General features: G+C 36.7%; 1 protein-coding gene across 1 annotated transcript in view; it reads left to right on the top strand.

Moving 5' to 3' along the window:
• The window catches only part of LOC145686019 (uncharacterized), a 28,905-nt gene extending 7,939 nt beyond the window's left edge, over positions 1–20,966 (top strand). The window contains exons 2-3 of the mRNA XM_081758865.1: positions 10,294–11,001; positions 17,567–20,966. Of these exons, the coding sequence (XP_081614991.1) occupies positions 10,517–11,001; positions 17,567–19,160 (2,079 nt within the window). The 5' untranslated portion in view covers positions 10,294–10,516 and the 3' untranslated portion in view covers positions 19,161–20,966. The remainder of the gene's footprint in view (positions 1–10,293; positions 11,002–17,566) is intronic.
• Positions 20,967–21,190: the final 224 nt, after the last annotated feature.

Here is a 21,190-nt window from a genome sequence, read left to right as displayed (position 1 = left end):
AAATTTCCCAACAACAGTTCGGTGGCTAAGACGCAGAGCGCTGACCTCTGGTGCCTGGGATCCCCAGCCAAGTATGTGATGGACAACATATGTCCATGGGTTTTCTCGAGACACACTCTATTCCTCCGACATTCACATGTAACCAGTTCTTCCATCATTATTCACTTACCTTAATCATCCGTCTCCCTTAGCCTAAAGGGACGTTAAACTGAACAATTTCATTTCACTTTCAAAAACAATTCGAGCGATTTTGCTCAAATATATACACAGGGTGTTTCAAAACAACACCGGTAACGTTTGGGAGGTGATTCCTGACATCAAAATAAGACGAAAAGTATAGAAGAATCTTGGTTCCCAAATGCTTCTTTTCGGACTTATAGGGTACCGAAAACATGAAAAAATGAATTTTAAAGGTCCATAGCTCCAAAACTATGAGACCTACCATAGTATGGTGAAAGCTTTACTTAGGAATAATACGTGCTCTATCCAAAAATACATGTTTCAAAATCCTAAGGTACTCACGCAACATTTTTCGTACGGGCAGTTTGGTTAACGGACATATAATCTGAAGTACTGACTAACTACCTCTATAAAAATTGTTGCGGAAGTACTGCAGGATTCTGAAGCATGTATTTTTGGAAAGGCCACATATTAGTTCCTTAGTAAAGTTTAAAGCCGGCTACGGTAGGTCCCGTAGTTTTGGAACTATGGACCTTTAAAGTTCATTTTTCACGTTTTCGTAAGCCTCTAACTCCGAAAGGAAGCATTTGTGCACCCAGGTTGGTCTATACTTTTTGTGTTATCTTGGTATCAGGAATCACCTTCCAAACGTTGTCGGTGTTGTTTTGAAACACCCTGTATATATATATATGTAAATATATATATCTATTACTGAAAGTCGTGAGCAACATTTTTTCACAACCGTAATCTTTATTCGTAAGTGAAACCAAATATATCATCTCAATCTAGACCTTTCTTTCACCTTTCCACGTAGTCTCCGTTTTATTGCACCCATTTTTTCCATCGTTCTGCAAGTTTGAAAGTACTCTTGCTATAGAATTCCGTTCCAGCTGCCCGTAGACACTGCCTCACTTCTTACTCACTTCTTAGGGATGGCCTCGCATCTGTTCCTTCACAAAACCGAAAAGATAGTAGTTGGAGGGTGCCATGTCGGGGCTGTAGGGAGGATGTGGAAGTGTTTCTCACCCAAATCTCCTGATCTGCTCTATAGTGGCACGTGCAGTATGTGAACGCGCATTACCCTGTTGAAGGATGATCTTCTTTCTAGGACGTTTATCACGCAAGGCACGAGCTTGAAAAGTGTCCGGATGTAGCGGGCAGAATTTATGGTTTGAACAGGCTCAAGAAAGTCAACCAGAATGCAACCCTGTGTATCCCAGAAGACGATCCCCATAACTTTCCCTTTCCCTACCGATTGAACTGTCTTCGCTTTCTTCTTCGGTGGCGAATTCAAGTGGTGCCATTCCATACTATGTCGTTTTGTTTCACGTTCATAATGATGGAACCAGCTTTCATCTTCATTCACAATACTCGTCAAAAGTCATCACCTTCATATCGAAATCTCTGAAGAAGGGTTTGGGCAATAGTTAATCTCTGACGTTTGTGGTCCTCAGTTAAACGTGGAAACCAATGGGCACAAACTTTCTGATAACCTAAGCTGTAAATCATTTCTTGCACCGCACTATGCCCAACATCAAGTTTTGCAGCGATTTCATTCACAGTGATACGCCTATCTCTTCTAATCAGCTCATCAACCCTTAACTTGTTGCGTTCCGTGGAGGCAGTTCGAGGCCGCCCGCTGCGAGGCTCATCTTCGATACTCGTATTTCCATCCTTAAAATGTTTCACGCACCTCCTAACACTGCTGGCACACATCTCATAGGCACGCTGCAGTCTGCGGTGAATTTCAGAAACAGGTTGATCGTCTTTAACAAGGAACTCAATCACAGCATACTCTTGAAACGAAACATCGCTGCCATTTTGGAAATCCTGCCTGTGGTCACTTTCTAGCAACAAACAGCGTCGTCTGGAAAGAAACAAAGAAAGAAAAAAAAAAAAAGGTCTGTAGATTGAGATGATATACTTGGTTTAACTTACATCTAAAGATTGCGGTTGTGAAAACATGTTGCTCAAGACTTTCAGTATGGCCCTCGTATTTTTAAAGAAATATTCACAAGTAAATAGTTTAACCTTGGGGTAAGATTTCTTCGATATTTTTCTAAACGGCTATTATAATTTGTGTTGATATCACTAGTTAACAAAGGTTTTGTTACATAAAAGGAAATACCTGTTCTTAAAGGAACTTTTTGCGCTGAATTCGAATATGCACTCGGTTTTTCTCCATCACGTGCGATTTTCCCGTAACAGAGGGATTTTCGGGAAAATCCCTCAAAAATTTCCCTTTTCGTTTATTTTACACCCCAAGATCTTGTCCCCTTGCATATACTAACATAGAAATTATACCTAAGTATACTTTGATTCATATTTAACAAACCCTCCAAGTTTCGTAATAATCGCTGTATTCTTTCTGGAGAAATAAATATGTTTGTATGTATACTGTGTGTACTGTTTATTGCACCTTATAGTAATGCTTTCAGATCTCTTAAGTTGAGGTAAAACGTTTTGCTTTATTACCACAAACACATATATAAAATATAATACAATATAATTTACAAGTGTGACAATTTACAATAAACAATAATACAAATGTACCAAAAGGTCATGAAAAGACAATCAAAACTATCACAATATATGAAACTTCCATTGGGTTACAAAAACGTACACTACTTCCTTCTTTTGTAAGAAATGTTGCATTCTCTAACAAGACCCCAACAATAGTCCCCCATCGTCCCTGGTACCTTTTCTCCATTGCCATTATATCTTGGTGGAATCTTTCCCCCTGTTCGTCGCTGAGAGCACCTAGGTTAGCAGGAAAGAAGCTGAGGTGGGAGTGCAAAAAGTGGATTTTTAAAGACATCCTACAACCCAACTCTTTGTATTTCTGTATCATGTCCTGTACGATTTCTGTGTAACTCTCAGCTTTGTTATTGCCCAGAAAGTTGCGCACAACACACTTAAATGCTGTCCAGGCAGCTAGCTCAGCACTGTTTAACTTGCTGTCAAAGCTATCATCAAGCATTAATTTCCTAATTTGGGGATCAATAAACACTCCCGCTGAAATCTTAGCATCACTCAGGTTAGGGAACTTATCTCGCAAATACTTGAAACCTTCACCAGATGTGTCCATCGCTTTGACAAAGTTTTTCATAAGTCCTAACTTGATATGAAGTGGCGGTAGTAATATCTTATTAGGATCTACCAAAGGAGCGTATTTGACGTTGCATTCTCCAGGTACGTAATTCACTCTAGGTTCCCATTCCTTCACTTCATAATGTTTGTCATCAGCTCGGCTATCCCATAAACATAAAAAACATTGGTACTTCGTGTAACCGCACTGCAGTCCTAATAAAATACCAACTACCTTGAGATCACAACATATTTGCCAACAATGGTCCTTGTAATTTATAAGATTTAGCAAAGTTGACATGGTGTCATAGGATTCCTTAATCTTCACTGAGTGCGCAAGTGGTATAGAAGGTTTTTTATTTCCATTATGTAAAAGGACAGATTTAAGGCTGACCTTTGACGCGTCGATAAATAACCTCCATTCTTCTGGAACGTAAGGAATTCCTAGCTCCGCCATCAACCCATTTATATCCGTACATACGCACACATTATCTTGCATTGAGAAATAGCTTGAAAATTGAACATGCCTTTTCCTGTACACTGATATGTTCGTTTCTGCATCCAATAAGTTCCACTGCTGGAGCCTTGATCCCAGAAGTTCCGCCTCTTGTTTTGTCAGGTGCAAATCACGGACTAGGTCATTAAGTTCACATTGCCGGATGAAATGTGGCTCGCGAACACAGTCAGGGATGAACGTTGGATCCTTGGATGTACATGTTGATGTCGATGGTTCAACAAGGTCATGATCATCATCAGAGTCTTTTGGCTATATCTCTTCCCAGTTGGTAGGGGGCTCGGGAAGTGGAAGTTCATCCCCGTGCGGAATAGGTCTAATTGCGGATTTAACGTTGGGATAACTTATTGTGTATTTGCTTGGAGAATTGTATATATATGTATTGAGATATACATATACTGTACGTTTAAAAAAATATACGTTGGAAGTACATTCTATTTTTATACACGTTTCTAATTTACAGAGAGCAATACAAGTGTGTTGTTGACTATTGTAAATATTCATTTTTATGTCTGTGTTTGTAGTAATAAAGCAAATCGTTTTTACCCCAACTCAGGAGATCTGAAAGCATTACTATCAGGTGCAATAAACAGTGCACACAGTATACATACAAATATATTTATTTCTCTAGAAAGAACAAAGCTATTTTTACGAAACTTTTAGGGTTTATTAAATATAAATCAAGGCAGTGTTGGGTAAGTTACTTGTAAAAATGTAACGCGTTACAAGTTACTTTACTTTCTCTTAAAAAGTAACGCGTTACTTGCCCCAAAAAAGTAACTGTTACCTTACTTCGAAAGTAACGCGTTACTTTTAGGTCCGAAACTTTAAAAATGTGAAAAAAATATGACTTCAATTTTCCATACTACTATTACTACCGCTATTATTATTATTATTATTATTATTATTATTATTATTATTGCACGTTCTGAATCCCTTTATGTAAATGCAAGGACAAATTTCTACTTGATATATGAACATTTTCATATAATGTAACATTAATAAAATGCCATACTACGTTACTTGTAGGGATGGATACGAGTGAGTTCGAGCGAGTTTTCTTTGACACTCGATTCGACTAGAAACAGACATCTTTGAGCTCTACCCGAGAACTCGACTCGAAAAATTTCCTCCAACTCAACTTGAATTGGGGTCGAGTTTCGAGTCGACTCAAGCCAAATCCGGTGTGTAGTTTCGAGTACATTCTTCAAGTATATTACATAGTATAATTATTATCAATGACACTACTACTACTACAACTTATATTATTATTATTATTATTATTATTATTATTATTATTATTATTATTATTATTATTATTATTATTATAACACTGTATATAAAAGTGAAAGATTGGCAGTTTGTAGTTGAATACTAAAAAACTAGTTGATTGCCATCCTCGGTAGTCGTGAAGTCTAGGAGTCAAGAACATTGTTCACGAGCTTCTGAATTTGGGTTGAGGGTCTAGGTTAAGTATTCAGGCTCGAGCCGAACAATGTTGAAAGTTATAGGGCACTGGCCAGATATCTTCAAAACTGCTCGGCCCGGGTTTAGAATTGTCAAGGACTCGAGCAGCTCGACTCACAGCTTATTCACTATCGACCCGAACCGAGAAGTGAGCCGAGCCAACAGCTCACCCAACCGACTCGGCTACAGCCCTCAGCTCAGTTGAGCCGAACTGAGCAAATGGCTCATCCCTACCAAGCCAGTTCGAGCCGATCGTTCACCCCAAGTGACCCGGCTCGAGCCATCTTCTCAGTTGAACCGAGCCGAGCTGAGCTTGTTATAAAAAATCTCTTGTGGTCTCGCTATCGAGACGAGACGAGATGCGAGCAGTGTCCCCTCTCGTGAGCAACACTAAAAGTATTCCATATTACTGTTTAGCTTACATTTCTCATGGCTTTCGTTTTCCAGTGTAATCAGGCTATGATTTCAAGACGACTTAAAACGAACGAGCCATTTATCAAACTCGACTGGACTCGAAACTCGACGCGAAAAACTGAATCGGCTCGGAACTTGACTTGAGGATATTACCCTTGACTTGACTCGAAACTCGACTTGAATTCGAAACTGGACAATGTTGTTATGTACAATTAAAAATAAAGAATATAGAGAAACATTACACTACTCTATAATCAACTGGACTGTAGGATAAGCAAACTGAACTGAAAGAACTCTAATATTACATACCATCAGCAAACTATTTTCTAGTAATAAAGTACGCCTGCTCATTAGAACACAGCTTATTCATATTAACCCCTTATTGTAAATCGTTAATTATGGCATCCTAGTTGATGATAAATATTTTCTGCCGGGACAGTTCAGACACTTTGCTTTTAAATTCTGTCCACCATCATCATCAGCTTTTAAGAAAAAAGCATTCTTTTAAATGTTCGAACGGTAAAATATTTTCGTTCTCCATCTTTATAAAAACAACACGAATCAAAGTAAAATAGACTACCGGTATCATTTCACTCCTAGTTCACTCACTGAATGTATTGATTTGGAGCTGTCAAAATCTACTACAAAATCTTCCAGGTGCTTGCAATCAGTACACGTGATTTCCCTAAGACTGTCCTCATCTTCAAAAAACAGCAAGTGGCACTACGAACTTATCTGTTTCTCTGTGTGTCTGTGACTGTTCATGCTCGATTGTTTCATTCTGAGAAATTCACTTACAGGAAGGAAACATTTATTTCCGAAAAAAAATATACATATATTGTAGTTACTCATCCGAAATGTAACGCGAAAAAAGTAACGCAAACTAGGTACGTTACTTAAAAATTTGTAACGCGTTACCGTTACAGTTACTTTGGAAAAAATGTAACGCGTTACTAGGAAACGTTACTTAAAATGTAACGCGTTACAAGTAACGCGTTACTTGCGTTACGTTACTTCCCAACGCTGAATCAAGGTATACTTAGGTGTAATTTCTATGTTACTATATGTAAGGGGACAGGAGCTAGGGGAATAAAATATCTGAAAAAGGGAAATTTTTGAGGGAATTTCCCGAAAATCCCTCTGTTACGGGAAAACTGTACGTGATGGAGAGAAACCGAGTGCATATTCGAATTCAGCGCAAAAAGTTCCTTTAAGATCAGGTGATTTTTCTCATGTAACAAACAAAAAGTTTAAATTTGTTAACTAGTGTATTTCATACATAAATGTTGTAGTAATAACTGCAGCATGACTTATTTAATAAAAGTGTGTAACGTTACCTTTCGGTAGTATTACATTGTGGTACGAAATCGGAGTATAATCTGTCTGTGCCCAGATATGTTAATTTGTTGTTGCGTAACTGTATGTTAATGTTTTTGTTTTCAAGTTAATTAATTTGAAATATTTTTTTCTTTTGGCGTGATGGTAGCCTTAATTTTGACCTGTACGCATTGTTTTGGTTTTATAAGTTGACTACGTGAGTATCAACACGTACTCTTGTTTTGTTCTTGTGATTGAATAAAGTAACTAACCAAATAAGCAGCACCCTTGTTCTCAATCTGAGCAGATACCTTTTCGATATTCGTTTAGTTATTATTGTTATAATGCACTAATGGTTAAATATAAGTTTTCTTACCAAAGAAAAATAGTGTTAGACTTCAAAAATTTAGGGAAGCGGTCATATTTCTAATTAAAGAAAACATATATATATATATATATATATATATATATATATATGTATTATACGTATTTTTTTAATAAATTGCTAGAACTATCTGAAAACGGTAATCTGACTTGTTGAATGCTTATCCTTTTAAGCTCGTATCTTTTTTTTTTAAAAAAAAGTTTATATATAGATATATATATATATATAAATCCCGAAATATTCTTATTTCGCCGAGTAAACAACATACTAATCCAAAAGAAATTCAATTGTTAACGATAAGAATTTTATATCAAGACTATTGAAGAGTTTACTTTTTCAATGTATGGTCAGTGGGAAGACAGTCATGGAACGTTCTCGGTGTGTGACCTTAAGCAAAATTTAGTGCATTATTTGCATTGTGCCACTACACATTTTAAAAGAAAACTTTATATATAGATTGGTACCACCAAAATATTCAATCACTTTGGACCAGTTACTCAAAATGATGATGTGGGACCATCGATGCAATCATGTGACGCCATCTTGAAAAACTAAGCCCATCTTCCCGACGAATAATTAAAAATCAAAATCACATTACCTTAGTAATGAGGATGCTTAAAACCAACTCCACGATTTCGTCCTCAACGGTGAGTCTGTTTTCCTCTGAGATTTTGGTAAACAATCGCACAGGTGACAACGCACTCCTGTAGTTGATGAAATGCTTCCGACCGCTTAATGGCCGATTTCATAGATGCACTTAGGGGATCTTCCAAAAAGGTTAATAATAATAATTTCGATGGAGCTGTGCAATCCTAAAATTCTAGGTTAGTTCAAATAATATAATTTTTTCATGGTTTACTCCAAAATCAGGCAATTTGCCACTTAAATTTATGTTTAGCACAAGCTCCGACCCCCGCCTGTGTGCGTAGTTTTTTCTTCTAAACGAACCTCACTTCCGGTATTCCGAATCAAAATACATATGTATTCACATTCTATGAATAAATTTAATTTTGGAAAGAAAGTTAACGGGTATACCTAATTCTATATATATATACGTTAGTCTATCAATATAAATGTCTGAATTAGCTCGGGTAAATTAACATGCATAAGACTTTGCTTCCCTTTTAAAATTCACTTTGAACCTATGTTTAATATTAAACAAAACTGATATTTGCTCGCGGTATGGACTTAACCTCATTTGCCAAAGCCTTTTCCGACTAGTCAGCTTGGTGTTCGTGGAGTTAACCTAAGTGTGATTATGAGAAACCTGATTGCAATTCAATATATATATATATATATATATATTTCTTTTGTTCGTTCATTATCCATATAAATGTATGATTGATTTTTCCCCTCTGCATCAGAGAATGTGCTGTCATGAGTCATTGGTTCCGTTTTATGTTCATATTCATTTGTATATACTTCATGATTCATCATCGTATGCACAGTAGTAGTAGTAGTTGTTAAGCAAAGATGATGCTAACCTAACCTGATAATTTATTAAGCTCTCTTGGAAGAGGCATTATGTTGGTAGGTGATAGCAATCATAATCATTATAATAATAATGATAGTATAATTTAAAAATAAGGAAAAAGTTTCAGTATCATGACAGTCATAATGTAAAAGGGTGAAGGATGGAGGACAAAACAATAGTAGTAAAATTTTAAACGATTTAGTATGCTAATGAACGCAGGTTTCTATAAAAACTTAGGGAGAATATAATAGTTTGGCATAATGTAAATGTGAATAATTACATATTATTTATTGAAGAGACAAATACAATAAAACTGAATAGTAATCGAAATTTATTGGGATATGTCACAAATTTCGACACATAACAATTGATACTGTATAGATTTTTTTTCCTTTCCTTTCTCATGTTAACGAAACTTCATAGCAAGCATTATATGTTATTCTTGTTACCTGAAATAATAATGAACAATAAAATAGTTACAATCGGAATTTTACATGTGTTATTCAAGCAATATACTAAATATAAATCGAGATAAAGTCATATAATTCGAAGTAGCCAAATAGATATCGGGAGTTCTTCACTGGAATATTGTCTTATCAAGAACCTGGATACTCATATCTATGATATTTTATATATGCAAAAATTTAGATTATTGGGATGAAATTGAAATGATTGATATTTAAATGAAATAACTGTTGCGCTAAGATGTAATACGTAAATTGGCTTGACTTACCCAGGACTTATTTAGTGTCTCCTTGTTCTTGTAATGGCGGGAAAAATATTACATTAATTGGTGATAACAACCAGGGAGCGAGAAAAATTAGTACGGTGTTTCGAACCCGTTATTTACTTTCTCTTCTAACAATATTTTAGGACACACAATCTGCAAATAGTCGATAGCATGAATATTATTATACTAAATTGTGAAGTGGATTCACAGAGAACATAATGAATAATATATTACGTAACATTTTATAACACTAATCACATAGAAAATTAAAATATCTTAACGACAAATGGAACTAACTAGTTGAAATAACCTTTGAAATGAAAATGAGATACATATTGTCAAAGCAATAGGAAATTAAGAAGATAACATTGCATGTGTAATAGTGAGACCGTACAAATGGCAACTGTCATTTCATAAAACAGCGCTCATTTAGGTTACAACTTTTAGAGTACAGTTGTAATAATTGTACACTATCTTGAAATCTTCAAAAGAACTTTCCTATCTTCGTGCCGAAATGTTGAAAAAATTATATTTACTCATATGTAGAGGATATAATCAAGAAAGACGAGTGTTACTAGTTTTATTTAACGTGTGAAAGTATCTGTGTGCAAAATATGATTATACTTATAAGTAGTCCTGTATAGAATAAGTTAAAATTGCTGCAGTATTCGATTTTTTCCTTCCGTTTTACTTTACTTACAATTTGTTTTTTTTCTTTCTTCAAGTACTGTGTTACACGAACCATTGAAAATAGGAGAGGTTCAAGTATTATGGGAAACCCTGCTGAGAATACAAACTCGATGCGTAGGATACGAACTCAAGTAGAGAACCAGACTTATAAAAGTTGATTTTATTCTTCGTAGTTTCGGTGTTACATGAAAACTGGAAGTAGAATCAGCGTTCTGAATTGAAGAAAAGGATACATGATTGATGTAGACTTTTCAAAAAATGGAAGCAACAATTTCAGATGAAAATATTGAAGTAGTTTCTGAATCATTTAAAAAGGAGATGGGAAATGATAATGAAGTATTGGTTCGACGAGAAAGTGCAATAATGCATTTGGAAAACGAAGATGTTTCTTCACGCCAAAATGAATGTATACCGTTAGAGATGGATGTAGAGGTTCCGGAAGAAAATGAACTACATTCTACGGAACTTGTTAGTAGTTCAGAGTCCAAAGATGATTCTGTGAATCCTTCTGAAGTTTCAACGGATAAGTATGAAAGCAGTAGTAGTTCAGATTGCCCGGCTGACGCTGCGAGAGCTGACCCAGAAAGTCAAAACAGTACTCAAGATGAAAGTGATGAAGAAGGAAGTGAAGTTCCAATCGAATCCACTGTTCTTCAGACGATAAAATGTGAAATAAAGGTTGAAGAAAGTAGCGACGAAAATGATGATTTTGAAGAAGCGTTGGAAGATCTCCCTCAAGACAGGTTTGTAGTGGTCCTTTATTTATCCTTTACGAACATTTTGCTATGATGTCTTTCTCATATTTTTCTTCGCTCTTGTATTTTAGTTTGTTATACACTACGTGACGAAAGTCATGGGATAGTGCTATGAAACCTGTTGACAGCGCAGGAACATCGCGGAAAACCAGTCGAATTGCGCGAAGAAGTTTTAGTCACTTAAACTTTTGTGAGTGAAGTGAAACGTTGTATACTGTAGTGATGACAACTGACTGGAATTATTGAAGTTGAGTGTGGGATGGTAGTTGATCCAAGATGAATGAGGTATGCTATTTCGAAAGTCGTACGATTATTGAACTTTTCTCGCTCCATATTGTCAAGGATGGACTGTGTAGCATTGACGGTATTAACACCCATCAGGAACTACACATTGGCCACCCATGTGTGCTGAATGGCTCACGGCCGCCGACGTTTGAGCGGACTTATCCAGTCAAACAGGCAAGCGGCAGTGCGTGAACTGACAGAATGAATCAATGCAGGACGCCCAGCGACGTGTCTCAAGTAGTCAATCCAGCGCAATTTGATCTCTATGAGAGATCGCAGCCGCAGGCTGATAAGAATGTTGCTACTAACTGCTGAGTATCGGCAGCAGTGGAAGTCGATTGGGCCTTAGATAACTGGCAACATGTAAGTGATTACGTGAGTCACGTTTCCAGGTGGTAGTCACGGATTGTAGGCTCTGAGTGTGACGCACACCCTATAAAGCCATGGATCGAAGTTGTCAACAAGGCATTCAAGTTGCTTCTGGCTCGTTAATGGTGTGGGGTGTGTCTCGATGGCATGGTTTGGGTCCGCTTGAACCACAATTGATTGGTCATCTCTATGTTCTGCTTGGTGACTATCTACGTCCCATTATTGATTTCTTGTATTCTCCCAACAATAGAGCTTTCCACGATGACTGCGCCATGTCACCGGGTCGCAGTGGAGCACAAAGAGTTTGAGGAACGTTGTGGTTACTTGCAACACATGATTCAGCTCCCTAGATTTCCGGACATGAAAATTATCGAGCATATGTTGATAAGATGTTCGATGATATCGAACTTGGGATATCATCCAACCGACCATTCATGCCCAGGATCCTCCACCTTCAACAACTACCTAGCTGCATGGGTTCACATCCCTTTACCGATTTGTCGCGTCCCTACCAAGTCGAGTTGCTGCACTTCTTCATGCTCGAGGGTATCTTAGACGGTATTAAGTAAATATCCCATGGCTTTTAGCACTTATTTGCCAAACGTACCTGTTCATTTACAAACTCATATACCGTTAAAAACAAAACCAAAAAAAGTTTCAGTTCGATGCATTCATTTTAATAAGAACATTACAATAATTTGTTTAACTCTACCGAGTAAATCATATATATACATAACAGGGTGGATCATTTATCTTGATACGCCCCGATACATTCAAAGTAATAGATAGATCACTGTGAAATTTTGTACCATGCAAATATCGACAGGGGGACATTGTTTGACATGCAGTGCAATACAACCAGGTTAACAGTGATGCCAACCAATCATAAAGTTGTATTTTTTTCAAATGACACTACGTCAGATTATTACATATTTCAAATCTACATGTTAAGCGAAAACCTACGATAACACACTTTTTATTTAGTGTTGTAATCTAAGGATGCCACAGTATCACAGACAAAAAAATAAATAAATAAATAAACTCTACAAAAGTAATAACGCAAGTGAGACGGACAAGGCGATGCATATTCGAAGTACCGTAGTGTTGTGTACCACGAATCCTGAGTTCGACTCTCAACATCTGTGACTCAGCAGTTCATCATCTGCAGATGATTCTCTATTTTATTATTTGGTCTAGGAATTAATTCGTGCGGGTGGACAAGAGATGGCGCAACGAACGGAGCGTCCCACAGTTCCGTGTATCCACACATGTGTTGCAAACCCCTGTCATCGCGTATCGTTCGTAGTATAGGGCAGTGGATTAAAGCGTCAACAACACCAGTTTGTAGTTAAGTGAACATGGCGCAATTTGTGCCTGATAAAGTGTTTTTGCGGGGTGTCCTGCTGCATTACTTTAACGATTTGATTGGACAGCGGTTTACTTCTTCAGAAGATATCGAAACATGGGTCTCTGACTGGATCGCTTCCAAGGATGAGGACTTCTTTCGCCACGGAATCCGTACATTGCCTGACAGATGGGCGAAAGTGGTGGCTAGCGATGGACAATATTTTTCTTAAGGTATTTATGTATTTTGTGTTTGTACTACAGCTTCAATGTGTGCGTACCAACCGCACGAATTAATTCCTAGACCAAATAGTAAAGAACATTACCTATAGTCAAAGGCTCTTTGCACACTTCCGTAAACATCCCAATTTGACTTTCCTTATTCTTACCTAGTCTCCACCCGATTTGGTATAAAGCAACACAAGCAGGATAATTAAGTAAACAACGATATGGTTCCTCTATGAAGTTGGTTTTATGAGGGATAATTTCCACTAATGACAATGAATGTCGTAATTTTGAATAAGCTATCGTCACTCAAGCAGTTTTCTGTAAATTACTAGACTACAAAAGTCTGGGTAGCGATTATGGGTGTCTATAAATTAAAACATGGCTTCCGTTTAGGTTTTATACGAGGTATTGTTACATTAGCGTTGAATACTACGGTCATTATGTGACGCATTTCGAACAAGTAAAAACAAAGTTACAAGGAATTAAAATTCTGTTTTCTTCAAAGAACGTTATTTCGAAGAAGTGCTTAGATAAGTATCACATCCAGTTACGCGAATACAGCATTTTTGAATAGGATAGTACTCAGTCGTCCGTTGGTGCTATTTTTAGGAGGGTATACCGTGTGTGCTAAAAATGGCACCCACGGACGATTAAGCACTATCCTATAGGTCAAAATGAAGGGAAAATGCTCCATAATGATATACTTTCGGAGGTTTTATTCAGGCACTGTGGAGAGCCAAAATTTCACTATGTCGCAACGGTAGACGAGGAATATATTAAAATTATGCGTGTTATTACATTAACAGTCAAATTGAGGGTATTTGGAATTTTTCTAACATGTTTGGTCAACTACCTGTTTCAGCGTTCTTCATTAGCGATTATTGAAGAATAAGTTGCTTTACTTGTACAACTTTTCATTTAATCTAGTAGAAGTTGATACTAACTCCAACCTGTTGGCATCGACACTGTTATATCATGTCCTAAGAAAAGTCGCAGCTAGAGTAATTTACTGCATGTGTATGTGTAAGTGTTACCCAACTTACAGAGCGGACTGATACAAAACCAAGAGTATTGTGTTACGAACTTGTTTAATGTCATCAGAAACACATTTAAAAATTTTGAGTTTTTACGTCATAACAGTAAAATGTATTTGTAAATATTTGTAGGCTTATTAGTGATAATAATTGTTATAACAATGTGTATTAAGCTTAAATTATATGTTAGATAGAATAGAAGAAAAACGAACTTAATTATTATCATTTCTACATTAATATTACAAGGATGATGCTTTCTGTGAAACAGGACTTAGAATTGCCAATCTCAGAAATATTTCGTTGCTCATGTGAAACGTGTGAAAATTTATAGCTGAAAATAGCACAATGAAAATCCTTCGTCCAATTTGTGATATAAAAAGGAATTGCCACCTGGTCATGGAAAAAAAACAATGTCGCTTTTCATCATCAGCATAAAGATTCCGGAATTTTACATCTTTTTAACTCAGCCCAAATTTCATTTCCGTCCTATGAAAATGTCGGGGTGCCTTGTTATTTGAAGCGTTCAGAGCACAAGGAATTGAAGTCTATTTATCAACGTTGTGAGAAGAACACGTAGAGTTTTTTTTTTTTTTTTTTAACATAGCAGAAAACTTATTTCCAATGTCTGGGCATCATGGAGTGGTAACTTCTATCTACTTGTATCTTATAACATCCGAATTATGGTACTTAACGACCAATCTGCTTGATTCTCCACTATATCTTAGACACTTGTTTTTGTAGAGTGGCACTGTTAGGGTCTACTTATTATCTAAGAGATAATACGTAGGGTTATCAGATCTTTCAGAGAGAAAGTAAGAAGAATTTACGAATTTAGGGGAACAAACGGATGAGATGTGATATTAATAATTTTCATAACCAATATATATATAGTTTCTTATAGTAACGCCGAATACTTTTGATTGAAAACTGGACCAGTTTCATTTAAAACATTGGGCATAAAACATGAAAAAATAACATTCTTGGGAAGTTTGTGCCTCGGATTTCACGTTAAGCGATAGATTCTGGCGTCACATACTTTTGGTTCTGAAAGAGACGTTACGCTCAAATCTAAGGAATCAAGTATATTTCACAAATCTTTGTTGCCTTTCACTGTGTCTTAATGAAGATTGCATCTCTTAACAGTCCTACATCTTTTTATATAGGTTCAAAAATACTTACAGGATATATCGAAATTTACAAGCATTTGGAGCTCTGATTTCATAAGTTTTCAGCTTCCGTTTCTTAGATCAGTATATCGCAATCGATCGAAACTACGATATGATCGATACAATGTTGACAGACGAAGGCTAAGATGCTAAACCAGTTCATTCTTCTTAATCAGAAGTTTGGGGTATGTTACCTAGATATGAGGTAAAAATACGGTCTGTTGTAATTTGTCTTTGAATATTAAATTGCATCATTGGCTTGCGTTGTTAGCAATGTATGAAAAATCAGTTCCTTTAATAATAATAATAAAAAAAGCGCACTATCAAAATCGTATAAAAGCATTTCAGATATGTCGAGGATTATGATTTCTTTTATTTATTGAAAGAAGTACTAAATCCTTTTACGGGATAGATAAAACGTAAGATCTCATAACCCTAATAATTCGTAAAACGGACAGATAATACCACTTCTAAACCAGTTTCGTAAACCGCTTGACCTAGATCCCATACATTTCAAGCCAGGGTGTTTCAAAAATTTATCTGTTTAACTTACCTTGTGCTTGCATTTTATAGATTTGGCAAAAAGATGCTTCTGGGTCCATGATTGTTATAAGTTTATCTATCCTTTAATGAAGGAGCTGAGGGAGTCACGGTGACTCAGTGATAGAGCCCTAACCTCGTGCGAGAGGTTCCTGGACCGATCGCCGGCCACGCGAACTTCGTGGTGTTCTTCCGTTTCCTCCCATATTCTCATTCCACCAGTTACTTTATAGTCATTCACTTTCACTAATACTGCGTCTCCTTTAGCCTAAATGGCATGGCAATGGTAAATTCGTTCCATTGCAGTACATGTAATGTAAGGATTCATGTTCCAAAGTTTGGTTGTTTTTTATTGTTTTCCACAATATATCAAGTCAAAATTTATATAGTTATTTAATATATTGTGCCAGAAATTATGAGGTATATAGTTATGAATGATTAACCCAAACATTTAACTATCAGTCAGGTTAATGGATAATAATAATAATAATAATACAGTGAAACCTCTACTAACGGACACCTCTGTAAAGCGGATACCTCCCATAACGGACATTTTATAATCCCCAAACACCGTAATAGGAAAAAAAAAAAAAAAAAAACATATTGGCAAACCTCTCTAAAGCGGACACTCTCTAGTACGGATACGGACAGTCTTTCTTGTCTTTTATAGGTATTATTTACCTCCTATTACGGACACTTTCTCTAAAAACAAGTTGAAAAGTACAGTAAAAATACAATTTTAGTAATTCATACTATGTCACCAAGGAAGAACATGTGGGTGTGAGAACATTTTGCCTCCTAAACTGTCTGTCCAGCAACTCTGAGGAAGGGTCTCTGTTTCACAACACCCTTGTATCCTTTGCTTGCATTCCACTCCCACCCAACCTGTTTCAGAAACAAAAGTGATTGACATTTGCCCACTGTTTGGGATGACACATCATTCTACTGTCCCTCTGGAATCTCTAACCAAACAGAAGACAAGTTTGGTATTTTTGACCACGGGTACGCATATTGTCTTTTAAAAAAAAGTCATTGCTGGACTGTAATTAACTCACAAATTAAAGCAATACACCGAAAACGTAGTAAGTAGCGATAAGTGTAAAGTGCAGAGAACTATAACATCTTATTAAGGTTGTGCCTCGAATTGGATGGCGCAAGATAATGCAGGTACAATAACATTTTGGAAATATTCATAAATACGTGATTCATGCAAAAATATTTTTTTTCTAATCGCATATTACCTTATTTATTAGTTTACGTAAGAAAATATTGAAACCTCTCTAAGGCGGACACCTCTCTATAGCGGACAATTTTTGATTCCCCACGGCTGCCCGCTTTAGAGAGGTTTTACTGTAATAATAATAATAATAATATAATAAAAAGGAAGAGAAAAAAAAGAAAGAAAATAAAAGCATGCGCAAGACATTGGGTAGCTGTCCTAGACGGACTACACACTGCTATATCACTGATAAGTATATGTTAGATAATGTCACATTTACAGGAAATACCTAGGTATATAGTATTTAATGAACGTTGAAGTCTTCCAGTTACACGGAATTAATTAATTAATATTTTATTTTATTTCAGTTGCGAGACTACGAGCATCAATAGCGAAGTTGCAAATCGGATGTATTTTCCTTCGTCTGCTAATGGTAGTGGCGAATCGCTTAAGCATAAGTGTTTCAAATGTTCGAAACGTTTTAAAAAATTGAAGCAGCTACGGCAGCATGAACTTGGTCATGGGGAAAATCCTTACATTACGATTGTGCGAAGCAAAAAGAGACGAACTAATAATAATTACAAATGCAATGTATGTAAAAAAATATGGCCACGAAAAAATCAAATTCTCCAACATATCAAAATACATATGGATGGTAAATCTCTGTTCCTATGTCCCGTCTGTGAAAAACAGTTTCGCTCAAATGCTGCTTTGGAAAAACATATGACAATTCATGAAGATTTACCACACATCCTCAAGCGCAAGGTCGGAAACCAAACCAAGTTCACTTGCACAATCTGCAATAGAACCGTAAGTAGAAGAATAACTATAACTAATCACGTTAAAAGACATTTAAGTGGTGAGCCTATTGCCACGCATCCGTGCAGTAGGTGTAGTAAAGCATTTTTAACGAAGGAAGGTTTGGAGAAACATTCATTTGTTCATGAAGAACTTCCTCCATTCGTCTCACGCTGGAGGGAACGTGGTGTATATGTCTATAATTACACGTGTAATTTATGCAACAAAACCGTGACAACAAGAAGACAAATTTTAAAGCACTGTAAAATACACGTTGGGAATGAGCCAGTGGTATACACATGCGATGATTGTGGGGTATCATTTGCCACAAGACGTGCATTGGGTTCACATCGGAATCATCATCGAGACCGTGGTTATTCTTGTGGAGTATGTAAAGAAACATTTGCTCGATTGTACGAGCTCAAGGATCATCAAATGCTTCATGGCGAAGAGGTGCGATATGTGTGTGATATATGTGGAAGTTCATACAAATGGAAAGCAGACCTTGCGTCTCACATGAGGTTGATGCATAAACATCCAGAAAATGAGACTGAGGAAAATCCGTTTTTATGTAACTCTTGTGGGAAAACATTTCTTCGTGAAGAGAGTTTTAGAAATCATGTTCTGTTGCATTATACAGAAGACAACAGATTTGAATGTGAATTTTGTCAGAAGGTTTTTCCAAGTCGAAATGAAATTGCGCGACACATGAAAGCACATACAGGAGAACTGCGTCGTTTTCCCTGCCTGCTGTGTTTTAAAATGTTTGAATCTCGAAGCAAGTTGGAAAGACACATAAGATCACATTCCGGTGAGCGTCCATTCGATTGTGGGCATTGTGGTAAATGTTTTACAGATAAAAGTCATCTTATAAAACACATACGACGTCATGTGGCAGATGGTGCTCAGTTAGCGTGTGACCAATGTGGAAAGCATTTCGTCGAGAAAAGTGATTTAATTCAACATGTAAAGACTCACTTTACTAACGCTCCCTTCCAGTGCGAATTTTGTGACAAGTCTTATCCTGAACGGTATCTACTTACCAAACATCGTCGGACACACACACAGGAAACAGTGTATTGTTGTGAATTTTGTGGTGAAGGCTTTACTCAAAAGTGTAACCTTATGAGACATGTAAAATCTCATAACACGTGTCATTCATAATATACAAATTTACGTAAATAATTTATTTTACTGAAATTTTAATTGATATAATTTATTTTATAGTAATTTAAAAATATATTATTTTGAAAAATAAGTAAAATGAAATTCTGACCAATAATCCATAGAAATCAAGACGATTCGTGTAACGAAATTAAAAAAGAAAAGCGAACGTTTCAATCAGTTTTTTGTATAATATACTATGTAACGTTTCTATAAATCTTCAGTTTGTTTACAGTTTTTAATAACTGATTTATTTATTCTCATAAGAAGGAAAAGAATAAACTTCATGGATTTTGGAATTGTTGATTTTGAATAATGGTTTCAACCCAGAGATGTCCATTTTGCATTAAGTTGAACTCACACACTAACTTACTTCAATTCCGGTGCAGGGAATATGGCGACCCCATCGTCAAGTTCTACGTGTTGTGGGTAGGGCGCTCGTTACCCTTCCTGTAATACCTCTGATATCTATTAAAAGTATCTCCCAGAACAATAGTATGCATCAAAAGAATAATGTTCCTATTAAAAGATTTTGACCATGGATGAAGCTGGAATTATTTTCTGTTCTGGCCTTCACATGACAACTGGCTATGGTTTGGTTAACACTGGGTGGATCATCTGTTGTGCCCTGGCAATAATTCATGGACTGCGACAGATTTACATTTTTAAAATTTTTTGGACCTAGCTGTGGTTCTTGGGTTTGATTTTGGTGCCTTTCGATTTTGTAACGACGGAGTAAAGCTTGGTAGCGCGTAGTCGTACTGGATGAAGTGATGTCCTAAAAGGGAAAACGAGGAATGAGGCATTCTGGACCTCCAAAGAAGCGTGGTCTTTATCATTACCCTGTGGCATGTTGGTCTTCTTAAGTGTACCCTCAGTTGATGATAGAAGTAGCCTAGCATCCTCGCATACAGGGCGTCCAGTTTTTGCTTAGCTTCCTAACAAGGATTGCGGTCGGAAATACCTTCCCGCCTTTTTTGTCCGGATCTGTGATGGAAAGAAGGGGAGATGTTAATCTCTGTAAAACTTGGTGCAGTATGAACCCATCTTAACCAATCTAGATAGTAATACCATATAAAGAAAGTGAAAGACAGAAAGATCGTGGATCACGTTCCACAATATTTAGCTAGCAGCCGTGATACGGAAGAAACTGTTGGCAATTTAAATAAATTTCTAATTTTTATTATATTTCAATATCTGCAACATATTGGCCTTGGACACCCCCCCCCCTACCCCCGGGACATATTCGCAAACAGAAATGGGACTTTCTTCTACAGACTGTTAGTGATAAATAATAGAAGTTATTGCTAGAATGGACCTTGGGAATAGTCTGATTAAAGATGAAGCACTAAAAATGTGGTCACTTGCTTCTACCTTTGAAGCTTGGAAGCGAGATCGAAAATTAATTAATTAAGCAGCGTGACGTAGACATTAAGCGAATCAGCACACACAGGAGTGACGAACTACAACCAGCAGAGTCATACATCATTACGTCTGGAATTCCAGAACTACCTGCCAATCTTACTGTACCTTACTATCGCTTAAGATAAGATCGTACAACCCCCTCCCTTTGCCTTGTTTTAAATGGCAACGTTTTGCCACTTATTTACATCCTGCAATCCCTCTGCCATCTGTGACAATTGTTCTGCCACAGCACACTGTGTTCTCGAGACTGTCCCACATTCAAAAATGGAAAAGGAATCCGTGAACTTATGGTTACTGAAAAGACCTCTGCAGCTGAGATTGAACACCGCGTCAAACCAGGGCATAATTTATTAAACATGCAAAAAAAAAAAAAAAAAAAAACCTCATTTCACTGTTACTCATTCTTCTGTTGTTTCAAGCTACTGTTTACCACCACATGGTCGGTGATTGTCGTGCAGCTAGCGGATATAGGAGTTGCAGTACAGTATAAGTATCATACCACTTCCATCCAGGTGTAGAGCAATTTCCAAGTTTTACCTGTTCGAGTTTTTCTTTGAACAATCAATCATTTTCTGTAACAGCTACATCTCACGTCCTGAAGTTTT

Source organism: Thermobia domestica, chromosome 5, assembly GCF_964235325.1.
Source record: "Thermobia domestica chromosome 5, izTheDome1.hap1.1, whole genome shotgun sequence".
Classification (NCBI taxonomy): Eukaryota; Metazoa; Arthropoda; class Insecta; order Zygentoma; family Lepismatidae; genus Thermobia; species Thermobia domestica.
The sequence above is the reverse complement of the archived record's forward strand: the minus strand, read 5'-3'. Positions and strand labels throughout refer to the sequence as shown.